This window comes from Haliotis rubra, unplaced genomic scaffold (genome assembly GCF_003918875.1).
Source record: "Haliotis rubra isolate DU_JTF1 unplaced genomic scaffold, ASM391887v1 Scf122, whole genome shotgun sequence".
Classification (NCBI taxonomy): Eukaryota; Metazoa; Mollusca; class Gastropoda; order Lepetellida; family Haliotidae; genus Haliotis; species Haliotis rubra.
Genome location: NW_025765137.1, coordinates 131,129 through 147,201, shown reverse-complemented (window position 1 = coordinate 147,201; position 16,073 = coordinate 131,129). Strand labels below are relative to the sequence as shown.

General features: G+C 41.6%; 1 protein-coding gene across 1 annotated transcript in view; it reads right to left on the bottom strand.

The window, feature by feature from the left end:
• The window catches only part of LOC124265863 (transmembrane channel-like protein), a 66,699-nt gene that overhangs the window by 32,979 nt on the left and 17,647 nt on the right, over window positions 1–16,073 (bottom strand). Inside the window, exons 2-8 of the mRNA XM_046700712.1 lie at window positions 10,331–10,445; window positions 7,515–7,620; window positions 5,758–5,889; window positions 5,014–5,083; window positions 3,281–3,344; window positions 1,810–1,916; window positions 1,298–1,345 (exon numbers count right to left, since the gene is read on the bottom strand). Of these exons, the coding sequence (XP_046556668.1) occupies window positions 1,298–1,345; window positions 1,810–1,916; window positions 3,281–3,344; window positions 5,014–5,083; window positions 5,758–5,889; window positions 7,515–7,620; window positions 10,331–10,436 (633 nt within the window). The 5' untranslated portion in view covers window positions 10,437–10,445. The remainder of the gene's footprint in view (window positions 1–1,297; window positions 1,346–1,809; window positions 1,917–3,280; window positions 3,345–5,013; window positions 5,084–5,757; window positions 5,890–7,514; window positions 7,621–10,330; window positions 10,446–16,073) is intronic.

Below are 16,073 nucleotides of genomic sequence, written 5' to 3'. Positions count from 1 at the left end.
ATACGTCATACAATTGTTTTCTCATGACGGACAGACTCTTTAAATCCCACACCATATTTGTTCGGTTTGGCACGCTCAAAGCTATTGTCAAAATTAATTTTTATTCCTAAGTTGCACTTATGGTAAAACTTGTCCTGATGAACAAGAGGTTGTGGGGTTGAATGTTGTCAATGTCCGTGTGCGGCTGGGATTGTATCGAGCAAGAAAAGAATTATTCCAGAAGAACATTTTAGCCACCAACATTACATCCTGTGCGAAAAAATAGCCTCCGAGCTTTAATCATTTTCAAAATGTCTGGCCTTGTAGTTATATCGGCATTCTAGACTCTGGTCTGTCAGCGACGAAGCATACGACCTTATGAATAACAACTTCAAGGATCTTTTTATTGCTGTTAGCTTGATGATTGTGTGAGAATATACATCGAAACGTCTCTATATGTAATAAACAAGAAGTTGTTATGTATAAAGTAGTCACTTCGTTATTGGTAGTAGTAGCTGGACAATACCAGGGACCGAAGACCAATTCTAACCCGGATCTTCACGCGTGGCACGGGGAATGAACTAGGCGACAAGCATGAGTTGGTGAAGACCAATTCTTACCCGGATCTTCACGCGTGGCACGGGGAATGAACTAGGCGACAAGCATGAGTTGGTGAAGACCAATTCTTACCCGGATCTTCACGGGTGGCACGGGGAATGAACTAGGCGACAAGCATGAGTTGGTGAAGACCAATTCTTACCCGGATCTTCACGCGTGGCACGGGGAATGAACTATCTTCATGCGTGGCGACAAGCATGAGTTGGTGAAGACCAATTCTTACCCGGATCTTCACGGGTGGCACGGGGAATGAACTTTGTGACAAGCATGAGTTGGTGATCTTCACAAGCATGAGTTGGGGTGGATCTTCACGCGTGGCACGGGGGGAATGAACTAGGTGACAAGCATGAGTTGGTGAAGACCAATTCTTACCCGGATCTTCACGGGAATCGTGGCACGGGGAATGAACTAGGCGACAAGCATGAGTTGGTGAAGACCAATTCTTACCCGGATCTTCACGCGTGGCACGGGGAATGAACTAGGCGACAAGCATGAGTTGGTGAAGACCAATTCTTACCCGGATCTTCACGCGTGGCACGGGGAATGAACTAGGCGACAAGCATGAGTTGGTGAAGACCAATTCTTACCCGGATCTTCACAAGCATGAGTTGAACTAGGTGAAGACCAGACCAATTCTTACCGGATCTTCACGGGTGGCACGGGGAATGAACTATGCATCAATAATGTATCATATACGTACAAAATATCCGACAACGTCGCCTGGAATGGTTGCATCCCCTGAGAGAATCTGGAACAGACATATGGTACGAACCTCAAATACGGAAGGTACCGCTACCAGGGAAATGTTCTAGAATAATGTTAATATATATTGCACAGATCTGAGGTAACATGTAAGAAGTCGAATTGTATGTTAAGTGTTTTGTAATTGTTGTGTACCTTTCAGAAGACTTGTGGAAATAATCTACCCGCGGCACTCTGTTTAATACATATGCCTACCTGTGGTACACTGGTGATCAGTGATTGTGTTTACCTAAGAATTATCTAGTTTTTTATACTGATGAGGGCATGTGTCTTGACAGTTGAATACTGACGAAAACGCGTTTCTGACAGGATTCTGACGTGTATGCCTACATGTGGCACACTGAAAAAGGGTCTGCCTATTTGAGTTTTAGTGTAAGTATCTGCCTATCTGTGGCACATTGATGAAAGCATTTGCCAGGTGTTTTTTAAACCGAAAGTGAATCTGCCTACCTGTGGCAAACTGATGAAGGCGAGGAGGAGCAGGGCAATGAATATGTTGAGGTAGGTGAGGAACCTCAGGAAGAGGAAGTAGGAGGCGACGTTGCTGCCGTGGTAGGCTGCGGGGAGAGCAAACATGTCATGAATCAGTATTTGAAACAGATATCATAATAATAAAAAAGCGACAAAACTCTTTCAACATTTATATGAACTTTCTACTAAAAACTGCGAGTCGATGTTCCATTTCCGACTGTATGATCACCATGTTTTATGAATCACTATCAAAGTGTCATGAATCGCCATCATGTACAAGATAATTTCCCTGAAACTGTAATGTCCATCTGCATCTGCATGCGTGTGTGTGTGTGTGTGTGTTGTTTAGTGCCTCCCTCAGCAATGTTTCAGCTATATGGCAGCGGTCTGTAAATAATCGAGTCTGGATCTGACAATCCAGTGATCAACAGCATGAGCATCGATCTACGCAATTGGCAATTGACATGTGTCAACCAAGTCAGCGAGCCTGACCATACGATCCCGTCAGTCGCCTCTTACGACAAGCATAGATTACTGAAGACCAATTCAAAAGCGGATCTTCACGGAATCTGTAAGTATCGAATCAAGACCAGTTTATACAGTGAATGATATGAAGAGTAACGATCCGCCGCAACAACCAAATCGCCAAGCCTGGCCATCCAATCCACTAAGTCGACTCTTACATTGGTAGGGACCTATTCTTACGGAATATTCAGATCTCCAGCGGCTCAACTGGGATGGTTGACCTGCTGAGCGATAGACTGCTCATTCCTGATATGAGGTGAACTGAAAGTCGACTGCGACGTAAAACTAATTTCACTCACTCAGATCCACATGTTTCCTACTCAGTCGATTTTTTAATTGTTTACAAAATACATGTATATTAGGATCTTCAACAGTGTATCGTAGGCACTTTGATGGGGTATGGGTTTATCAGGGAATATGGACATGTTTGTATATTCTCTGAGTTAAGTTAAAGTTGTGTTATCTAAATCACAGTGCTGACAATATAAATGAAATATCAGCAGCTTATTATCATGACCATCAGAGCAGCCATGTACAGGTCAGCTGCCTGCGTGTAATTAACCCTAATTAACCTTAGAGTATATGGCCGGTTGGCCACGGAAGTTTAATATTGTGGATGAGGTGCATGCTGGATACTGCAGGTTGACCACACATGTATCGGAATACGATACAGGGCAGCCTTACAGTCAGTAGTATCTAGACAATGAATTCTTAATGTAACGGGACTGGACCTTCGGACAGCGGCTAGGCAGGTGGGCTGACGATCGCCTCTGTGATGCTGCCTGGCCGTTGCTGCACTATCATGTAACTGCATATTTAGACGCCGAATAAAGTGTTGTGGACCCACGGATGGACTTCTGTGTTTGAAGAGACAGATATACCCAAAACACATTAACCAGCCCGGGATAAGTGTTATGATGCCTACCAGAAATCTTAGTTATGTTCTTCCTCCAAAATCCGATTCCAAAATCCCCGTAGATCCTTGCAGCCTGGAATACATGAATGAAGATATATTTCCACATATGTCACAACATCCACAAGACCGACCACATCAGATATATGGCGGTTTCCACAACAGTGAGTGGGTGAGTTTAGTTTCACGCCGCATTCAACAACATTCCAGCTATATGGCGGCGGTCTGTAAATAATCGATTCTGGACCAGAAAATTCAATGATCAACAGCATGAGCATCGACCTACGCAATTTTGGATACGATAACATGTGTCAGCCATGTCAGCGAGCCTGACCACCCGATCCCATTAGTCGCCTCTTACGACAAGCATGGGTTACTGAAAAGCCTTTCTAACCCGGACCTTCACGGGTTGTTTCCACAACAGAGGCGTCATAAAACATCATGTAGGTTGCAGGTAATGCTGGTGGGGCGGGGCACGCTTTAAAGAATACGTGACTTTAAGAGATCCCTCCTTACAGCTTTCACCATAGGTTTCCTTGTGCCCAGTGGAATCTGTTTCGGCAGATAACTGAGGCTCGTTGACCTTATATACATGTATTTGACTGTAAGCCCATGCCACTTGAAGGTCCGGGTTGGATTCCCGACATGGGTACAATGTGTGAAGCCCATTTCTGGTGTCCCCCGTCGTGACATTGCCGGAATATTATTAAGCGGCGTAAAATCATACTCACTCACTCACTCCCAAATCACGTAACATAAGGAAAAACAAACACAAACATCCCCCAGGAACCGAACTGTCAATGGCATCGCCGTTCCGTCAGATGGGTTGTCCCTTTGGACAATACTTCCATTCTGTGTTTGAAGTATAAAATATATTGCAGGTTGCCATCAGGATCCATAGACTTTAGAAGATGCAGGGACCTGTTCTACGAATTAATCTGAGTGTTAAGGTGATCACAAGTCCCATACTTTAACACTGGCCAACAGTAGCCGTGGCGCTAAAATCGCTTTGTGGAACCAGGTCCAGGCCCTGACCAAAGTCTTCAGGGTCCCGATCCACAAAACGATAGTAGCTCTACGACATCCATAAGCCTATGATAAACTATAGAGTTATGACAGGTCGTAACGTTACGAATGCTTTGTTTCAACCAAGTTAGTGAGCCTGACCACACAGTTGTGACAGGTCGTAACGTTACGAATGCTTTGTTTCAACCAAGTCAGTGAGTTTGACCACACAGTTGTGACAGGTCGTAACGTTACGAATGCTTTGTTTCAACCAAGTCAGTGAGTCTGACCACACAGTTGTGACAGGTCGTAACGTTACGAATGCTTTGTTTCAACCAAGTTAGTGAGTCTGACCACACAGTTGTGACAGGACGTAACGTTACGAATGCTTTGTTTCAACCAAGTCAGTGAGTCTAACCACAAAGTTGTGACAGGTCGTAACGTTACGAATGCTTTGTTTCAACCAAGTCAGTGAGTCTGACCACACAGTTTTGACAGGTCGTAATGTTACGAATGCTTTGTTTCAACCAAGTCAGTGAGTCTGACCACCAGATCGAGTTAGTCGCCTTTTAAGACAAGAATGGGTAACTGAAGACCAATTCTAACCCGGATCTCCACGATTTGGTGCCACTTCAAACACAGTATCTGACGTCCTACTTTGTATCCGTTCCCTCACTGCGTTCAAATTACTGACATATAAATAAAATAAAACTTGTTTATTAATTGATCTGTATCCTTACCTGTGATTTCTTTGATCGGTTTTTAAAGTTTGTGTACATGGAATCTGCATCAAGATTCTCTCTGAGATATCTGTAAATGGGGCAGAAAAAGACATTATCAGTATTTGGAACAAAACCGTCAAGATTGTATGAAATATCACGTATCAGCGTGTAGATCAAAAGATTGATGAAACGAAGGTGTAAGATTTGAACTGCGTTTTTAACTTGTCTTTTACTGTCCGGGTTTCATTGCAGATTATTGTGGAAATTTCCACATCGTAGTGCTGTCGGCCGAAGGTACTTGACTATCTTTGGTTTCCAACTGAAGACAAATTTTGCCTACATGTGGTACACTGAAAAAGGTACTTGCCTATCTGTGGTTTCCGATAGAAGGAATCTGCAAGCCTGTGCTATGCTACTGAAGGCAATTGCCTACATGTGGTACACTGAAGAAGGTACTTGCCTATCTGTGGTTTCCGATAGAAGGCAACTTACAACCTGTGCTATGCTACTGAAGGCAATTGCCTACATGTGGTACACTGGAGAAGGTACTTGACTATCTGTGGTTTCCGATAGAAGGCAACTTACAACCTGTGCTATGCTACTGAGGGCAATTGCCTACATGTGGTACACTGGAGAAGGTACCTGACTATCTGTGGTTTACCAATTGAAGGCTCTTGCCGAAGTCTATTCTGGTACAGACAATCACAAAGCATCTGTTGTGGAGATATTAACAGCTATCATGAGTCCTGCAAAAGGTAATACCTGGATAGTCTGATCTTTTGCTGAATATGGAGAGGCTGTTCACGTAATTTGTTGAGGAAGTCCTGATGCACCGATCTCCTTGCATCCATCTCCCCTGAATTCACCGCCTCGATGTCGTTCGACCAGTCGAAGCTGCCATGAGTGAGTGAATGAGTGAGTGAGATAGATGGGGTTTACGCTGCTTTATACGCTGCCAGTAGGTTATATCGTGGGGTGATGCGGAAGAAAAGCCCACGTGATACACGAACTCAAAGATCATGAATGGGACGAGTTGTGGATTCGAGGCGACTATCAGAGGATCCTGTCACAACTATGGGGCGCAACCTTCACCTCTGACGAATAAGCCTCTACATTGTGGAGACATTGTTGCATTGTCCCGTTAATGTTTATCGACCATTTTCATTGGTTTACACGAATAGTCTGGAACTGTATTTGTTTATTACCAAATGTACTTGAAAATATGTCAGTTTCATGGCTAGGTGCCTCAAAAGATATCTTTTTTTCATTTTTGAGCACAAAAAATACTATGAACATGAAAACCAGAGGAAATTTAAACGGGGCTGGGCGACTTGTGCAAACATTTTCATGGGCTTTTCAATAAAGTGCTTCACACAGTAATAGAAGCTTACTCCTTCAAACAGGATAGGTGTTTGAACACCTAATCTTTTTTAAGAGGTTGACAATAAAACCAACTATCGTTTTAACATAAATGTTTTTATCTCGGCTCTGTAACGCCAAAATTATGGAGAGTGAGTGAGTGTGTCAGTTTAGTGTTTAGCAATATTCCAGCAGTATTGCTGCGGGGAACACAAGTAATGGGCTTAACACAGTTTACCCATGTAGGGAATCGAACCTGGGTCTTCAGCGTGAAGACCGAACGCTTTGACCATAGCCCCCAAATAAATTATGAAGAAATATCGGAAGACATATTTAAAGGAGGACGATAGTTTGGATCCTTTAGTTCAGTTCAACAGACTTTATATACAGTTCCAGAGAAGATGCCATAGTAACGCTTGAAAAAGCAGGTAGTTAAAAGTTTCATTAAAAAATTAACAAAAACAATGTTATATCGCATACCGAACACTTTCTGCATATCAAGTTTCAGAATAATGTCGAATAAATGCCTGGTTAATTGGTTGGTTGGTTGGCTGGTTTGTTGTTTAACGCCGCAGGCAACAATATTCCAGCTACATGGCGGCGGTCTGTAAATAATCAAGTCTCGACCAGACAATCCAGTGATCAACAGCATGGGCATCGATCGACGCAATTGGGACACGATGAAATGTGTCAACAAGTCAGCGAGCCTGACCACCCGATCCTGTCAGTCGCCTTTCACAACAAGAATGGGTTGCTCAAGACGAGGATCTTCACGGGTCGCCTGGCTAATGGGCACAAATAAATTCACGGTGCTCTGCAGCTTACCATATCATTATTCATCTAGTTTTAAATGGATACAATTTCAAAATTAAAAATCGATGTTTAATCGACTTTTGATTAAATAATTTTCTGACACTTAACCAACCAACTACACCTGTTCTAAATACAATACATTGTTGATTGCTGGTTGATGCGTTTCCGTTCTTGACGGATCATTCACACGAAGTTTGATCATTCACATGAAGTTGGATCATTCACATTCACACGAAATTTTAGCTCCATATAGTTTTAGGGAAGATCTCGAAAATATGCATGCTGTAGAAGGAAAATCAGACGAAAAAGTACACTTGACTTTCAGTCAGAAGAGCAAAGAGGTCTACCTTTGTTTCTCGTGGGAATAGCGAATGCGGTATATGACCTCATCCAAGGTCTTGCTTTCCTGTCGCCGGGGCTCAGGGGAGGGCTGGTAGCTGACCCGGGGGTCATCTGAAACTCAAAGTGAGTGAGTATGGGTTTACGCCGCTTTTAGCAATATTCCAGCAATATTCCACGGCGGGGACACCAGAAATGGGCTTCACACATTGTACCCATGTTGGGAATCGAACCCGGGTCTTTAACGCTTTAATCACCAGGCTACCCCCACCCGGTGGGTGCAGTAAGAGCACCTTATTTATATAAGACTAAAGAGCACTCCAAATGGCACATGATGTCTCGGCAGACCCGTATCGTTTTCTTCAGGTATGAGATCTTTACGGGAGGCGTTTTACTGATGTTTACGAAATATTTGCGGGGAGAAGATGTTTGAGTTGCGCCTGGTGTTTGAGGGTTACATGATATTTTCTCAATGTTTCAGTGCCGCGTGGTGTATAGAATATGTTTGAGAGTCACACGATATCTCCCCCATGTTTGAGTGGTGCCTTGTGTATAGGTTATGTTTGAGGGTTACACGATGTCTCCCCCATGTTTGAGTGGTGCCTTGTGTATAGGTTATGTTTGAGGGTTACACGATATCTCCCCCATGTTTGAGTGGTGCCTTGTGTATAGGTTATGTTTGAGGGTCACACGATATCTCCCCCATGTTTGAGTGGTGCCTTGTGTATAGGCTATGTTTTTGTTGGTTACACGATGTCTCCCCATGTTTGAGTGGTGCCTTGTGTATAGGTTATGTTTGAGGGTTACACGATATCTCCCCATGTTTGAGTGGTGCCTTGTGTATAGGTTATGTTTGAGGGTTACACGATATCTCCCCATGTTTGAGTGGTGCCTTGTGTATAGGTTATGTTTGAGGGTTACACGATATCTCCCCATGTTTGAGTGGTGCCTTGTGTATAGGTTATGTTTTGATGGGTTACACGATATCTCCCCATGTTTGAGTGGTGTCTTGTGTATAGGTTATGTTTGAGGGTTACACGATATCTCCCCCATGTTTGAGTGGTGCCTTGTGTATAGGTTATGTTTGAGGGTTACACGATATCTCCCCCATGTTTGAGTGGTGCCTTGTGTATAGGATATGTTTGAGGGTCACACGATATCTCCCCCATGTTTGAGTGGTGCCTTGTTTATGGGATATGTGTGATGGTTACACGATATCTCCCCCATGTTTGAGTGGTGCCTTGTGTATAGGTTATGTTTGAGGGTTACACGATATCTCCCCCATGTTTGAGTGGTGCCTTGTGTATAGGTTATGTTTGAGGGTTACACGATATCTCCCCATGTTTGAGTGGTGCCTTGTGTATAGGTTATGTTTGAGGGTTACACGATATCTCCCCCATGTTTGAGTGGTGCCTTGTGTATAGGTTATGTTTGAGGGTTACACGATATCTCCCCATGTTTGAGTGGTGCCTTGTGTATAGGTTATGTTTGAGGGTTACACGATATCTCACCCATGTTTGAGTGGTGCCTTGTGTATAGGTTATGTTTGAGGGTTACACGATATCTCCCCCATGTTTGAGTGGTGCCTTGTGTATAGGATATGTTTGAGGGTTACACGATATCTCCCCCATGTTTGAGTGGTGCCTTGTGTATAGGTTATGTTTGAGGATTACACGATATCTCCCCCATGTTTGAGTGGTGCCTTGTGTATAGGTTATGTTTGAGGGTTACACGATATCTCCCCATGTTTGAGTGGTGTCTTGTGTATAGGATATGTTTGAGGGTTACACGATATCTCACCCATGTTTGAGTGGTGTTTTGTGTATAGGTTATGTTTGAGGGTTACACGATATCTCCCCCATGTTTGAGTGGTGCCTTGTGTATAGGTTATGTTTGAGGGTTACACGATATCTCCCCCATGTTTGAGTGGTGCCTTGTGTATAGGTTATGTTTGAGGGTTACACGATATCTCCCCCATGTTTGAGTGGTGTCTTGTGTATAGGTTATGTTTGAGGGTTACACGATATCTCACCCATGTTTGAGTGGTGCCTTGTGTATAGGTTATGTTTGAGGGTTACACGATATCTCCCCCATGTTTGAGTGGTGTCTTGTGTATAGGGTATGTTTGAGGGTAACATGATTTTTGCCCCAATGTTTGAGTGGTGACTAGTGTATTGGAGATGTTTAAAGGGAGTCGGATGTATTTTCCCAGATGTTTGAGTGGTGCCTTTGAGAAAGGATATGTATGTCTCTCAGATGGTTGAGGACATGTATGTGTGTTTGATTTCTCTGAGAAACTCTGAGTGAGTTCTTTGAGAGTCTCTGAGTAAGTATGGCTATATGTGCTCATCTTAACAAGTGTAGGGGCATGGGACGGTCGTGATATGGCATATATATTAGTGAGCGTTCTTCGTTTCACGCCCTTTACTTCACATACATCATGTTGTGTCAGCTTACATTGGTTACCTCGGATCAATTCTACCCCTGCATTCCCATAGGATGAGCAAAGGACTAATCCTAGAATGCAAGAATAACGCGTCATGTGACTCGGTCGGACAGGAGAGAATCAATTATCAGATAGAGCGTCATTCATGAAAAAGAGTGTCGTTCATCAGATGGGATGCCATTTATCAAAATGAGACTCGTTCGTCAGATAGTGTATGATTTATCAAAAAGAGAGCCGTTCATCAGATAGAGATTAATTTATCAAAAAGAGTGCCGTTCATCAGATAGAGTATCATTTATCAAAAAGAGTGCCGTTCATCAGATAGAGTATCATTTATAAAACAGTGAGTCTAGTAGTAAAGAACAGGTGTTGAGATACCTTCCCGTGAGATGTTGTCGCTGAAGGCGGTGTTGCTAACACTACTGTAGTCACTGACGCTGGTTGGGGAGCGGGTCAGGGGCCGCCTCTCTATATTCATCTCCATTGTGGTCGACTGCATCAGTTGAACGTGGTCAAAAATAAAACATAACCAGGCATAACCAAGGAGCTGAAACCAAGTCTGAGTGAGTGAGTGAGTTGGGTTTTACGCCGCTTTTAGCAATATTCAAACAATATCAGGGACACCAGAAATGTGGGGAATCGAATCCGGGTCTTCGGCGTAACGAGCGAACGCTTTAACCACTTGGTTACCCCACCGCCCCGAAACCAAGCCTGAAAGCTCAAGATTTGTTCTTTGTGTTCCAGCTGCAGGCATTTGTTTAACAACGACAAAGGAAAATATGTTGCAAACTTGTGAACCCACTTGCAGTTACTATGCAATCTGACATACACTGTGTAATCATGTGCAAACACTATACGGGGACGGGGACGGGGGTGGGCGGGGTTTGTTGGTGAACAGCGGCAATAACCGCAATGCATTCATTCTTTGCAATGCACGACGTTCATAATGATGTCCCAAGCTGGGTTGCTAACAAAGGGACACCTTACCAAGCGACCTAGTTTGAAATTCGTTTACCAAGCATCAAACGGGATTGGTCTAGCCGTCTAAAGCATCCTCATGTGCACCCTTTTACCTATAGGCAAGAGAACGGGTATCCCACTAGTCAAAGGTTTTCTTCATTTCCCATATTATAGTGTAAGTGTTGGGTTAAACATCAAGGATAATCAGCTTCAACATGGACGAGCGGCTTGATTATGTTTGATGAAACCAAACAAAAAGGGGACTCCCTGAACAATGTTTACTCAGCGGTTTGTTTGCAAAGCTAGAAACGTCTATTCGAAAGCTTGTGCTCCTGGTTTGTGGTGAAGAATGCTTTCAGTCTTTTAGTCAAATAAGTGTGAGTGTGTATCTATGTTTAACGTGGAAGGACAACCTTGACTGACGCAGGTCGTATTTGATGACACCCACCAATTCTATTCATGTATTTTGCATAGCGTACAATTCATAACTTATCAAAGGGCTAAGACATTCATAGGTCTACATTTTACCGAGCTAGATGGATTGAAGTGCACTCGAATTTTATTCTCAGCTTCCTTGGGAGTATTCAACCCAAGCCGCCTGTAATTAGTGTGTGAGTGAAGTTAATTTTACGCCGAACTCAGCAATATTCCAGCTATGTGGCGGCGGTCTTTAAATAATCGAGTCTGGACCATACAATCCAGTGATCAACTGCATGAGCATCAATCTACACAACGGGGATACGATGACGTGTGTCAAGCAAGTCAGCGAGCCTGACCACCCAATCCCGTTTGTTGCCTTTTACGACAAGCATGGGTTACTGAAGATCAATTCTACCCGGATCTTCACGCGTAATGTCTGAAATTAACACCATTTCATCCTACCGCGTACCAATTCACTGTTGCGTTGGGTAAACAAGGGTGTTACGACGTAAATTGTAATAAAAACGCAAATTGTAATACTTGCAGCAAATTGTAATAAATTGAGATAATTTTCAAGGTCACAGCAAAAATCTGAGGGTTTTGCCAATGTAAAGATTGTTAGCGCGATAACCCAAGAATGAATTGACAAATCTTAGCTAAATGACGAAAATGATATTCGTCCTGATATATAATCGATATAAACTGTCCTCTGTATCATGTCTTTTCGCAAATATCTCTGAGGTTTTGATATGTATACATATAAAGTGGGGGTGGGGTAGGGGTGGGTTTCTAACGGATATATCTAACACACTTGCATGCATGTAGAGTCGGAGAGGTGGGTGGGTGTTCGGGTATAACTACGAGGGACGTTCAAATAGTAGTCAGCCTCACCTAGAATATGATACAAATGCAGCTGTTTTTATGTTTTATTTTTCTACATATTATCTGTCAGCCTCAAGCAAATTGGTTTTGCTATGTTGCAGCCTCACGATCCCCATTTTGTGAGACTTTGTATCTTGGCTTGGTACTCCCCAAAAACGTAAAAATCTGCAATAAAATGCATCACAAACTTCAGGAAACAAAATATGCTATGTTTGAGATTGGTAGAAGTCGGCTAGAATCAAACTTAGATATTAAACTTCACAAAAACGCAATTTCAAAACTACAATCGCTTGTTCAAATGATTCCCCCTTCGGTTTACTGAAAGAACTCGAGAAAGAAATGATGGATTTTGTTCAAATTTGGTACCAAGGTTTATTGACTGGAGATTGGAGATTTACCGACACCACTCGAATTTAGTGACCTTGAGGTCATTTTAAAGGTCACAGCGAAGGTGTAACAGTTTTGCACATGCCAAGCTTGGTAGCCGCTGAAATCAGAAAAAAGTTCATTAAAAGATTTTGATCCAATTTTATATCAGAGGTGTATTGGGGATTCCCCAACACCATTTGATTGGGAAACTTGTGCTCATTTTAAGTTCACAGTGAAAAGTGTTTTGCACATGTCTAACTTTTTTTGTGCGAAAATACAAGACAGAATTAATATGTTTTGCTTAAAGGTAGTACCAAGATGCGTTGGGAGTATCGTCTAACGCCAGTCCAATTCAGTGACCTTCGGATTATTTTCAAGGTCACAGCGAGTATTCTTGCGATATCTCCAAACCTAATGGGTGGAATTTGTTCGCATTTTGTATCAAGGCATCAGATGACAGTTTCGGTAACGTTTACATAATTTTCAGGGTCAGACAGAGGATAATTGCGACATTCAGATATCGACATGTGGCGGGGGTAATAGCTATGTTTGTGACAAACGCATTGTCATTACTCATTTTCAAATTTTTGTTAGCATATGGTTTCTATAATTTCATGTTAATTCTACCAGCTGTGAAATTATTTGTGACACGTCTTAAAAAAGCCAGAGATTATTTGTGTATGTTTAAAGTTAATTGTTTTTCATTATGGAGTTATTTTCGATGTTGACGCAAGGACATATTTTACGAGCAATAGCTTTCAATAATTTAATGTTATTTCTATTACATTTTGAAGTTCTTCATAGCATATTCCAAAATAACAGGATATTGTTTGTTTACGCTTTGAAATGTACGTTTCTTTTTTCTTCATTTTCGAATTATTTTCAATATTGACGCAATGACATATTTGAAGTTAATTTAATGTTTTAATCATATGTGATTTATTATGATTTATGTTTCGATCATACATTCATATATTGCGTTGTCATAGTTTAACCTGGTTCATATTATTCTCTTCATCATATTACTACATATTATTGTATTTTTATGAGAGGGAATTTTAAGTTACATTTGCTAAGGATATCATAAATCGCCGGCGCCTGGTTATTCCTTGTCACATAGCAGTCAATCTGTCTACTTATTTGTTGTATTTGATTGATGCATATAAAACAGAATGTAGAAATGATATTGAATTGCATCATTTGCTTCAAGGAATCGATCAGATGTGCTCGTTATCAAAGTAAAGTCAAAACTTCTTTCTGTAAGGTATACAGTGGAAGTTGACACCTTAATTGTTATGGGTAGACCAAATAAATCATTTATTTAGTTTCACCGCTCAAAATACAACAAAGAATTCAACGAGTGGCATTAACCTCAGAGAATGATCATAACAATGCTTATAGCATACGAGGGCAAACATATCGGGGATAAATTTTTTTCATGCGATATGCACCGGGTGAAATATCACTTTGTCATTGTGACATGACATCATGAACAATGTTATGACGTCACGTTGCTTCTAAGAAGCCGCCTTCTAAATACAACGATGACGGGGAGCCTGCCTTTGTTGGAAAGTAGATTATCGCGTAATTTCCGCAATTAAAGACTTCGGTAATAAATAGAAAATTATATTCGTGACCATAATATGCTAGGTTAACGACCTAAATATCGGCATATCCCTTCTCTGGTTCCGAAAATACCAAGACAGTTACCAACGTCCCAATAGTGTCCATATATTTTAGAAATCTATAACAATAAAGCACAACCTCACTACTTTTTTTGATAAATGGCAAAGGATTAATCAACCATATTAAAAGGTTTTCAGGCTTGAAGGACGAAGCTCATTAAAATCTATTGCCAGCTCCCTTTTAGAGACTGATAAAAGGTTAAAAAATGTGGGTCATAAATGCATGAAAGTTTTTATTGTTGTTCATACCCGTTAGGCCTCCCGCCTCTACATGTATTTGAGATATAACCGTTAGAACCACCACCACCATCCCCTCTATGTCTTAAAGTATGCTAGATATAACCGTTAGAACACACCACACCACTTTTCTGCCCATTTATTCAATTGGGCTAAATCATAGTTGAGAGTTGCTTCTATGGATTTTACATATTTTCCCGCAACACCGATTGATGTTTCATCGGCCAACATTATTGTGATATTTTGTTAATTTCCAGGTAAATCATTGATATAATATATCAACGATTTACCTGGAAATTAACAAAATATCACAATGGACGACAGTGTGTCTCTGTTAATGGAACATTATGAAAAATAAATGTTACTGCAGGGGTTCCTCAAGGATCCGCCCTTGGTAAACCCCTGCAGTAACATTTATTTTTTCATAATGTTCCATTAACAGAGACACACTGTCGTCTAGTTAGTTAACCAACTAAGTACGTTTCCACGAACACCATCATTTTCTAATTTGTGCAATAAACCTTTATGCCATGCCCTGTAAAAAGCTTTTGAAATATCACAAAACAGCATACAGTAAAGGTGGTGATTATCTAGGACTGAGCATATATTATGATAAATGTCTATGTTGAGATGTAGTAGAATGACTAGCAGTAAAACCTGACTGGAATTTACTTAAAATGTTATGTTCATGGAAATGGTCGTGCACATGCTTTACCATTATTCTTTCAAGGATTTTCCAAAGGATAGGTATTAAACTAATAGGTCTGTAATTAGTTGGGAGGGATGCATTTCCTTCTTTCAAAATAGGAGTAACACTACCCGTTTTCCACAATGTAGGAAATACAGTCACTCAGTGATATATTATACAACAGGCAAAGAGGTTCAGCTATAGATGTACAAATTCGTTTTACCCCTCTCATGTTAATGCCAACAGGTCCACTAGATTTGTTTGCTGGTAAGGTCTTATCAGATACCTCCTTTTTTGTTGTCGCATACTTTTGCGTTATTGAAACAAATGTGGACAACTTAAAGCTGATGTATGGCGTTACAGCAAAGGCTGAGCGGAAGGAGAAATAACATGGTTCCGGCACTGTGAGACTATTAAGAAAGGTCACATGCAGCGCAATAATATTCCAATTATGTACTGCCAAAATATTTTACAGAAATAGACTTAAGAATTACGAGTTGGTACGTGTGGCATATTTGGCTGTGCTCTAAGAGAGACATCCTCGATAATCTCCAGGGTATACGTTACGATAACTCTCCACTATACCCTGGATGCATCCACGGCTTAGGGCGATGATTTTATTACCTCCCTTGGCTGGCTCCGCATTCTCACAGTAGCTAATCAGCTAAGCCGCCGTTACAACCGAGCTTGCCAGTGTCAACGTTATGAATTAGCTTCACAATATCATCTGCGACTGAATATCTTCGATATTCACTGCGCGATCAAAGGTAACAAGAGTTTTTAAAACTCCCTGCGTTGTTGAGTGAGTGACTCAACATGGATTTATGCATAAACACCATACAGGGCATTGATTAGATTCATGTTCCCAAAGGAAAGACCA